General features: G+C 55.9%; 4 protein-coding genes across 4 annotated transcripts in view; 3 read left to right on the top strand and 1 right to left on the bottom strand.

The window, feature by feature from the left end:
- The window catches only part of VDBG_00254 (casein kinase I), a gene marked incomplete at both ends in the record, with an annotated part of 3,106 nt that extends 1,210 nt beyond the window's left edge, over nt 1-1,896 (top strand). The window contains 3 exons of the mRNA XM_003008527.1: nt 44-755; nt 815-1,045; nt 1,099-1,896. Coding sequence (XP_003008573.1) covers nt 44-755; nt 815-1,045; nt 1,099-1,103 — 948 coding nt within the window. The remainder of the gene's footprint in view (nt 1-43; nt 756-814; nt 1,046-1,098) is intronic.
- Nucleotides 1,897-2,287: 391 nt separating this feature from the next.
- On the bottom strand, nt 2,288-3,203 carry VDBG_00253 (transmembrane emp24 domain-containing protein; the record flags this gene model as incomplete). Its single annotated transcript, XM_003008526.1, has 3 exons — nt 2,288-2,437; nt 2,547-2,852; nt 3,000-3,203. The coding sequence occupies 3 exons, from the start codon at nt 3,201-3,203 to the stop codon at nt 2,288-2,290; spliced, it is 660 nt and encodes a 219-aa protein (XP_003008572.1).
- Nucleotides 3,204-4,432: 1,229 nt separating this feature from the next.
- VDBG_00252 (ubiquitin carboxyl-terminal hydrolase) lies at nt 4,433-8,607 on the top strand (the record flags this gene model as incomplete). The annotated part of the gene is made up of 10 exons (XM_003008525.1): nt 4,433-4,435; nt 4,630-4,789; nt 4,851-4,998; nt 5,057-5,516; nt 5,635-7,164; nt 7,251-7,393; nt 7,444-7,884; nt 7,918-8,239; nt 8,299-8,428; nt 8,498-8,607. 10 exons carry the CDS (start codon nt 4,433-4,435, stop codon nt 8,605-8,607), a joined length of 3,447 nt encoding a protein of 1,148 aa, XP_003008571.1.
- A 693-nt stretch (nt 8,608-9,300) lies between these two features.
- Nucleotides 9,301-10,026, top strand: VDBG_00251 (mitochondrial import inner membrane translocase subunit tim-22; the record flags this gene model as incomplete). The annotated part of the gene is made up of 3 exons (XM_003008524.1): nt 9,301-9,384; nt 9,450-9,545; nt 9,676-10,026. The coding sequence occupies 3 exons, from the start codon at nt 9,301-9,303 to the stop codon at nt 10,024-10,026; spliced, it is 531 nt and encodes a 176-aa protein (XP_003008570.1).
- Between the last annotated feature and the right edge of the window lie 9 nt (nt 10,027-10,035).

Genomic DNA, 10,035 nt, shown 5'->3' with positions numbered 1-10,035 from the left:
CTGCCGTGCAACTGGACACTGACGTAACTAACCTTCTCGGCAGCTCTCAAGGGTTCAGACGATCCACGAGAAGAACTTGATCTACCGTGACATCAAGCCCGACAACTTCATTATCGGCAGGCCGGGCACGAAGGCCGCAAATGTCATCCATGTTATCGACTTCGGCATGGCCAAGCAGTACCGCGACCCGAAGACGAAGCAGCACATTCCTTACCGCGAACGCAAGTCACTCTCCGGTACAGCTCGTTACATGAGCATCAACACCCATCTTGGCAGGGAACAGTCTCGCCGTGATGACTTGGAGGCGCTCGGTCACGTTTTCATGTACTTCCTCCGCGGTGGTCTGCCCTGGCAGGGCCTGAAGGCTGCTACCAACAAGCAAAAGTACGAGAAGATTGGCGAGAAGAAGCAGACGACCCAAATTCGCGATTTGTGCGAAGGCTTCCCCGACGAACTGAACAAGTACCTCACATACGTACGAAACCTTGGCTTCGAGGACACCCCTGATTACGACTACCTGCGAGAGCTCTTCACGCAAGCCCTCAAGAATACGGGTGAGGTCGAGGATGGCGAATATGACTGGATGAAGATTTCCAAGGATTCGGGGAAAGGTTGGGACGGGTCGAAGGGGCACAACAACGCGTACCTGCACAACCCCAACGCTCGACCCGGGCCGTCCCAGATGGAACTCCACAGCGGTCAGCGCGGCGGCGCGAGCGCAGCCCACGCGCAAGCGCAGAACCTGACGGTCAGCCGTTTAAACGCCGCGCAACCCCCTCCGTCGCCGATCAAACAAATGAACAAATGAACAAAGGTCGGCCAAACGCGCCCGGCGCCTTGGGCGCCCAGCGGAGCAGCGGAGTCGGGGGTCTCCGGGACATGGCGACGCCGGCCGGATCCACACAGGCGCAGTTCCAGAACAGCAACCGCAACCTGCCTCAGACTGCTCCTCAGCAGGGTCCTGCCCAGCCGGCTCAGCCTAGTGGACGGTCTCCTGAGCCCCAACCTTCCGGCATGCAGAAGTTCATGAAGGTCCTTTGCTGCGGTGCGTAACCCAACATGCTGACCCAAGTGTAGCACAGGCTAATTCCCTCACAGGTTAGTGTCCCGGATTTACTTGGTGTTGTCTTGGCCATACCAGGAACGGGACCAGCTAGCTCCTTTCAAGCGATTATATACACAGGCGGATTCTTCTTGATCCAGCTTCTGCACGTCGATTTGCGTTGTGTATTTCTCTGGTCATGAGCGGCCGTGGACTACCGCGAGAGCCACCCTGACTGCCATGCCACTGGATCTCATCCAAGGCCTCTGCACCGCGCCTCGCTGGACACTTCTTCCCGTTCTGATCACGCCATTAGAGCTGAACATCCGCACCATGTCAACGACGGCACGACTTTTATCTTTTCTTTCTTCTTCTTCGGGCATTCTCCTTATCTTGGCGTAGCGGGGTTCATTCATCCTTTTCTCACAAGAGGAGAGACTGCGCTACATCACTGGCATGCAAAAAACTCGACTTCGGGACCCGGACCTTATTTCTTTGAGGGCCTGAATGTTTCAGCCGAAACAAAAAAACATTACTACATCCTGTTAATGCACAGCGCGCAGTACGGCGCATGGCGGGGCGAAGCCGGTCGGTGGGGCTCCATGGCATTGGGCTGATTCTGCAATACGTTCGTGTACTGTTCATAATAACACCAGCCGTGTAGTGCGAGGACGACGACAGTTGATTTCGTGCCTTGCCCAGGGATCTTGGGCAAGATGCAGAGGGAGCAGACATCAGAGGACGACACGCTTCTGGGGAAGCTGATGGACAGATGGGCTGTGGAGGTCGAGCAGGCGGGCTGTTAGTGTTGGGTTGATAGACGTGAGAATATAAGGAAATGACTTCATATATGGGGCTCTGCTGAACGTCCCGTCTCAACCGGGCTCACCGGTGGACGCTAGCTTTTGGCATCTGGTAGATCCCCGCATGTCCAAGCAGGCTTTTTTTGAGGCTGAATCCTTGGCAATCGTGGCGAACAAGTTTGAAAGCGTGTCTCATTCATTACAGAACCCCTACTGTCTGCTCTCCTGTCATGCCTAGGGGGCAACTCCCTCATGCAGTACGTCTTTTGCATCATAAGCTAGGTAGATGTCCTCGAGATGCATCAATGCACGACGCCATCTTCTTCCAAAGACGGCGGAATACCTCCAGAACTCCCACGCCTTTTGCACAACACAAAGATGTCGAGTCCCTTCTCCTGTCTCTTGTGTTGTCCCTCGCTCCTCCCACGCGTGCGCAGCGCTCTCACGTGAGCTTCTGCTTGATGAAGAAGGACCGGAGATGTGACAGCTGCCACGCGCAGGTGCCGGCGAGGACGGTCAGCTGGATGATCATCCAGCGGACGACACGGGAGTTGGTGGCTTCGGACTGGTCGCGGAATTCGGCCTCGCGTTCCTAGAGTAAGCATTAGCTGCGCTCCTTCCGTCATGCTTCTTTTTCTTCTTCTTCTCCTTTCTCTTTCTTCCGACTTCTCGGATCACTGTGCACCGCGCGATAAACGTACTCTTTGGAAGACCTGCTCGCGACGGATGTCCTGCAGCCTGGCGTTGAGGTCCTTGATGCGGGTGGCGACGTCCTGCAGCTTATCCTTGTCGGCCGACTCGATTCGGGAGGTCTCGCCGATGGCGAGGTCGAGCGTCAGGCGGATGCCGCCGTTGTGTGAGGACTGGCTCAACCAGCCGGAGCGGCCCGATGTTGACGAGGGGGTGAAACAGAGCTGGTGGTCGCCGGCATCGGCAGCGGAGAAGGTGAACTTGCCCGCGGCGGCACCGCGCTGGGAGACGACGCGGTGGTCATTGTCGAAGAGCTCCTGTTTATCAGTCGACATGGTTAGCTGCTGTGAAAAGGAAGGCCAGAGATGATCGGCTGCTGGGAGAAAGGAGGCAGCGCCAATGTCGAGGGGACACGGGACAAGGAAAGCACGGGGTAGGGCGGGTGTTATGGTGGTGGCACATACGTCGACGGTGATGTAGATGCTGATGCCGTCGTGCTTGGCCCAGTTGTTGATCCTGTCGTCCCACTCTTCGGCGGTGTAGTGGCCAACGACGAGTGTGTCCTTGGGGAGCTCCTCAAAGAAACACTTCGGGGTCGTTCCGTCGATGTAGAAGTAGAGGGCCTGCGCAACGGCGCTCATCGACAGGAGAGGGAGGAAGGACCTCATGATGGCGGGGAGGAGGGGGGAGAGAGGAGGATGGACGTCGTGGTGAGACTCGAGACCAGCAGGTGAGAAGCTCCAGCTGTGGGGAGGCGTGCCGGGCAATGGGCGTGGTCGAGGGTTGCAGATGCTGAGGTCGTGGGAGGGTAGCTGTCGAGATGTGATCGGCTGGCTCCTGGGAACCCCAGGATCAATTCGCCAGGCCCTGGGGAAGCTGCCACGTTCGAAAAATGTCCAGTCTGGCGACCGTCAGGGGTGTCATGTGACCTTAGTCATCAACCGGCTGAAGTCCACTTCACTGCAGCTGGCACCCGCCGGCACAACTACGGCCAGAGTGGGAAGCTTTAAGCCAGTGTGGGGTTTGAATGCTGCAGTTGTCAACCAGTCACTGAGGTACTTTGTACATGTAGGTGGGCAAGGCACGCAAGCAGGGCTGGGCGAACCGTAGGACTGGCGCGCCTTGACAGACGGGCAGTCTGACGAAACTGGGTAGTCAGCAGTCACTGCCACTATGGTCAAAGACGGATCCTCTGAAGCCTCCTCGGCGTGCGCCCCCCCCCAGTAGAGTGACGTGCCACTGCCATTGTCATTGCCCATTGCCTTGTGCTCTCCGCATTTTGGATTGGACCAAGTGCCCTCGGTCGCCCGCCCACCTGCAACCCACCCCAAGAACTTCAACAGGCCTTGCTGCACAACCAAGAAGCCACAACATCTCACCACACTAATGGCTCCTCATGCCTGAGTACTGTCGTCGCTGTCAGATTCGACACTCCTGCAAGAATTTGCTGCAATTTTTGATTTGCAACAACCTGGAATAGGTATCGAGCGGAGGTGATCGAAACCTACCCTACCTGTCTAGCCCACCTACCTTGCCTACCTACCTACCTTGCCTTTATTAGCGGGACCTTGCCCACCTAGGCTTCCCTACGACACGACCCAAACCCAGGTCTGCATTCGTACCAATTAGCAGATACACGAACCACCATCTTGCCGTTGGTAGACCATTACGTAGGTTACTCAAACCTGGATCGCCTTTTTCTTATGCAGCTCTTCTGACCAGTAGCCGACACCGCTACAGTTCCCCGCGAGTCCCGACAGTGCAGGGCTGGTCGGTCTTTCGCGTCCCACCTGGCGTCCAGAGTCGTCGACATTTGACCTCCAGGCATTCTCAGTCGACAAAACTCAGCTCCCGCCGGCTCCCCCTTCTCCCGCGAACGAGGCCAGGGACCTTCATCATGGTAAGATGACAGCAGTGCAAATCACGGCCGTTCAAGAGCCAGCATCCCCTTAGCCTGCCGAGCTGCTTCTGTTCTTGTCCTCGGCCTCCAATCGTCGCCTCCGCCACACAAGCCTGCCCCGCCGTCATCACCAGTCAACGTTACGAACGCCGTACATTCTGTTTGGGCACACAGCTAACGCAAACACGGAACAGAGCTACAACAACGACATTACATCCCCCAGCGAGATGGTGATGGACACAGACGACTATGTCGGTATTCCGAACGAATCCGAGAAAGAGCCTGTCGCCATCATCAACCCAGACAACGACAATGACATCGACAACTTGCAAGACCTGCCTCTGGCAACCGACCGTAAGCCAAGCTGGTGCCTCCTCGTCGCGCTTTGTATACGCTAACATGCTATGCGACCCAGATGAGGCCATGAAGGAGCTGATCCTGCCACCATTAGCCGAAGAACCCCGCATCTTAGAAGATGTCGTGAACACATGGTCGATCCCCTCCTGGAGGGGGCTGCCAAAGCGCGAGCATGGTCCCATCTTCCATGCCGGCGGCTACCCTTGGTACGTCGTTGCGCCAGCCCCGCCGTGCTGAATGCGGTGGACTAATCGTGTGTCACAGGCGGATTCTGCTCTTCCCCTTTGGCAATAATGTCGACCAGTGCTCCATCTACCTCGAACATGGCTTCGAACCGAATGAAGTTCCAGAGAACTGGAGCTGCTGCGTGCAGTTTGCTCTAGTCCTGTCGAACCCAAACGATCCCAGTCTCTACACGCACCACGTTGCTCATCATCGCTTCACTAAAGAAGAGGCTGACTGGGGATTCACGAGGTTCTACGAGCTGCGCAAAATGTTCAATGTGCCGTACGAGAACGGAAGCCGACCACTATGCGAGAACGACACCGCCAACATCACCGCATATCTTCGTGTCGTTGAGGACGAGACGGGCGTGCTATGGCATACCTTTCTCAACTACGATTCAAAGAAGGAAACGGGCTATGTTGGCTTGAAGAATCAGGGAGCCACCTGTTATCTCAACTCGCTTCTCCAGTCCCTCTACTTCACAAACGCTTTCCGCACCGTGAGGCTCAACGAAATTGCTTCCTTGTCGCACCGTGCCTAACGCGATCAACAGGCCATTTACGGAATTCCTACACAGCAGGAAGATAGCTTGAGCAACAGTGCTATACACAATTCAGCGTCTGTTCTATCAGCTCCAGACGTCAGGAACGGCAGTAGGCACGAATGAGCTTACCAAGTCTTTTGGGTGGGAAACGAGACACATCTTTGAACAGCAGGATGTTCAAGAACTGTCGCGCAAGCTCATGGAACGCATGGAAGAGAAGATGAAGGGCACGCCAGCTGAAAAGGTGCTGCCTGACATGTTCAGTGGCAAAATCAAGACGTACATCTCTTGTGTCAACGTCGACTACGAATCCAGCCGTATCGAAGATTTCTGGGATATTCAGCTCAACGTGAGCGGCAACAAGAACCTCATCGAGAGTTTCCAGGACTACATCCAAGTCGAGAAGATGGATGGCGAGAACCAGTACTATGCGGGCGACGAGTTCAAGCTCCAGGACGCCAACAAGGGCGTCATTTTCACCAGCTTTCCTGATGTGCTGCACTTGCAGCTGAAAAGATTCGAGTACGACATTCAACGAGACATGATGATGAAGATCAACGATCGATACGAGTTCCCAGAGGAGTTTGACGCCGCCCCTTTCCTGATTGAGGGCGCCGACAAATCCGAGCCTTGGACTTACCAACTGCACGGCGTGCTAGTGCACAGCGGTGACCTCAACGCTGGACATTATTACGCCTTCCTGAAGCCCGAGAAGGATGGGTGGTTTTACAAGTATGATGACGACAAGGTTACGAAAGCGACGATGCGCGAGGTCCTTGAGGAAAACTTTGGTGGCGAGTATCGACTCCCCAATGGCTCTTTGCTGCGAGCACCGCTTCAAAAGAAGGCGCCGATCATGCGTCAAAATAGTGCGTACATGCTGGTGTACATTCGCCAAACACGCCTCGATAAGATTCTGCGCCCCGTCACCTCGGACGACATTCCTACTCATCTGAAATCGAGAATTGAAGAAGAGACTGCCTTGCGGGAAGCCAGGAAGAAGGAGCGTATGGAGGAGCATCTCTATATCGGTGTTAAGGTCATCACAAACGAAACTTTCAAGCAGCACGGCGGCACAGATCTAACCAACTTTGACCCTGAAGTGGAGGATGCTTCGACGCCCAAGTTCTACCGGGTTCTTCGTACGATGACTATGGAGGAGCTCACGACCACCATCGCTGAAGACATGCAGCAGGACCCTCGCAACATCCGCTGCTGGGTCATGGTCAACCGCCAAAACAAGACAATCCGTCCGGATCAACCGATCATGGACCTCAACCCTACGGTGGAGGAGGTATTCCAGCGAGCACAGGCGCACCGGGACCAGGCTCTCCGACTCTGGGCTGAAGTCGCGGAAGAAACGGCTTCCGACGGCAAGGCTATTTGGCCCACCCATGAACCCCAACAAAATGGCATTGTCGTCAAGAATGACTTGATCTTGCTATTCCTCAAGTACTTCGATATCGAGTCGCAGACCCTTCGTGGCGTTGGTCATGTGTACATCAGCAAGGAGAAGAAGGTGGAGGAGCTCGTGCCTTTGATCTTGAAGAAAATGGGATGGGGTGAAAAGTTGCCGTCTGACGAGAAAATCTCTCTATACGAGGTCTGTACACGGACACGGATTCTTGCTTTTTTTTTCTCAAGATGCTAATATTGTTGCCAGGAAATCAAACCTACCATGATCGAAAGTTTGAAGCCGAAGCAGTCGCTGAAGCGGCTGAGTTGCAAGACGGCGATGTTCTGTGTTCCAGCGGAGCAGCGGAGCGCAAGAGCGAAAGAAACATTCTCGAGAAGCGTCTGCACCTCAATGAGAAGCAGGTGTCTGAAGAAGCGTGAGTGACAGAAGGATTCCATGGAAGGCCACAAATTAACAGTGCGGCAGCACGCGAAAGTCTGATCGCGTCGAGGATGCTCGGGAATACTACGACTTCTTGCACCACAAGAAAACTGTCAAGTTCCACGCGCATCCCACGAAATGTGACGCGGCACAGTTCCCGCCTTTCGAGCTGGTTCTTAACTCGAAGATCAGCTACGATGTGTTGACGGAACGAGTTGCGGCGCAGTTGGAGTGGGAGCCAACACATCTCCGACTATGGACAGTCAACGTGTCTACAGGCAACCCCAAGAGCGCCGTGAAGCGTGGCAACAACCAGACGCTTCAGTCCATCTTGAATCCCACCGGATTCGGCAACCTGAATGCCAGCCAAAGGACGGATGCATTCTATTTCGAAGTCCTGGACATCAGTCTTGCGGAGCTAGACACCAAGAAGAACATTAAGATCACGTGGCTCACAGAGGGCATTACGAAAGAGGCAAGTTGCATGTGTGGCGTCGGAGTCTAGGCGGCACTAACAAGCCAGCAGGACCACCTGGATCTCTTGGTCGCCAAGAATGGCATCATTGAGGACCTCATCCAGGCGCTCATTAAGAGGGCAGATCTGACTGACGAAGCCGAGAGCGGTCGAATTCGGGTGTACGAGGCGAGCCAGCACAAGTTCTACCGGGAGCTCAAGCGGGACTACCCCGTCATCAGCCTCAACGACTACACCAACCTGTACGCGGAGCGTGTGCCGGACGATGAAGTCAACGTGGACGACACAAACACCATCTCCGTGTTTCACTTCCAGGGCGAACCTAACAGGGCCCATGGTGTGCCTTTCAAATTCTTGCTGATCGAGGTATGAGCGCTTGCACGTTGACAGTCGACGACTGGAGCCAGTAGCTGACGAGGATGCAGGGCGAGAAGTTTGCAGATACGAAGAAGAGGCTGGAGAAGCGCACGGGCTTGAAGGGCAAGAGCTTTGAGAAGATCAAGATTGCCCTGATCAGGAGGACGCACTTCTCTAAACCCCATTATCTGGAGGACGGTACGTCAGCAACATGTGTGCAAAGCCCCTTTTTTGCTCTCGGGCGCAGTGCTGATGAACGCATGACAGACGACGAGCTATGGTCCATTGCAAGTGGCGATGATGACTATCTAGGCCTCGATCACGTCGATCGGACAAGGGCTCTACGAAACGGCGTTGGAGACCTCTTCCTTCGGTAGCGGTAGACGGCCTGGACGTTTGAATGCGAAGGGAACGCGGAGGGACCAGCAACACCAGCTCTTGTTTCAGTACATGTTATCGCTTCCCGAGTCAGTCTAAAGGGTTTTCCTTATCGAGGGAGGCTTGTGGAACTATCGTCTGACTATCTTCATGTCCTTTTCTGGCGAAGTGAAACTGTACAGCGTACAAGCCGGGACGGAAGCTGTTGGCTGTGGCAGTATCATTTGACTCTGGGGGTTCAGGGCTTGCTCTCCAGGAAGGTGACTGCACACATGGCAGGGCGGAGCAACATGTCAGGTATAGGACACAACAGTCATAAGAAGATCACATGATTTTGATGCTGGTGTGTCGTCAAGCACCGAGTGAAGTGTGGAAGCTCTGATGGTCCGTCGACGAGGCAGACGAACGACATGATTGACTTGCTGAGGCTCGGTACAAAGCTATGCAAGGTGACCCGACCCACATGACGGGGCAGGGGGCCAACGGCCGGGGTCGCCGCCGCGAGAAATTTTGGGCGGTGAGTCGCGGCAGAATCGGTGAAGACGGGACTCCCAGGAGCTGGGCCGAGATTCGACTCGCTTCAACGCTGCACCACATGCCCGCCACGAACGCTTGACCCTTCCACGACCGAAACTGCCGCCAAGACCTGTCTTTGCCAACGTCCGAATCGCGAGCCCAGTGCATTCTTCAACATGAACTTCCCCGGAACAGGAGCCGGCGCCGGCGCGCAGCCCCCCGCCGGCGGCATCAGTGGAGACGACCCCAATGTCAAAGCCGTACGTCCGGCCACACGCGCCTGCAACGATCCACGAGAGGGAGCTGACATTGGTTGAATGCGCAGATGAACAACTTTATGGAGAACTGCTTCGCCAAGGGCGCCATGTCGGGCGTCATGGGATTCGGCATGGGTGGTCTCTTTGGCATGTTCATGGCCTCGGTACGTCGACCTCGCGTCCCTCCTTGCTTCATCACCATCGCCGCCTCTTGCGCGTGAGAAGCTCCATGACGAACCACTTCGAGAGCGAAGGACCAAGACGCTAACCCTTGATTCCCCCCCCCCCGAATAGATGTCCTACGACACACCCTTCCACACAGCGACCCCCGGCGGACCGCAGACCCCCGTCTCCTCGCTGCCGATGAAGCAGCAGCTGCGCGTCGGCCTCAAGGACATGGGCCAGCGCTCCTACAGCACGGCGCGCAGCTTCGGCAAGGTCGGCGCCCTCTTCGCCGGCATCGAGTGCGGCATCGAGGGACTCCGCGCGAAGAACGACCTCACCAACGGCGTCGCGGCCGGCTGCGTCACGGGCGGCATCCTCGCGCGCAACGCCGGCCCGCAGGCGGCGGCCGGTGGCTGCATCGCCTTCGCGGCGTTCAGCGCGGCGATCGATGCTTACATGCGGAGCCCGGGCGACGAGTAGGCGAGCGTG

Source organism: Verticillium alfalfae, genomic scaffold (genome assembly GCF_000150825.1).
Source record: "Verticillium alfalfae VaMs.102 supercont1.1 genomic scaffold, whole genome shotgun sequence".
Classification (NCBI taxonomy): Eukaryota; Fungi; Ascomycota; class Sordariomycetes; order Glomerellales; family Plectosphaerellaceae; genus Verticillium; species Verticillium alfalfae.
Note: the sequence above shows the minus strand (reverse complement) of the source record. Positions and strands in the feature narration are given on the sequence as shown.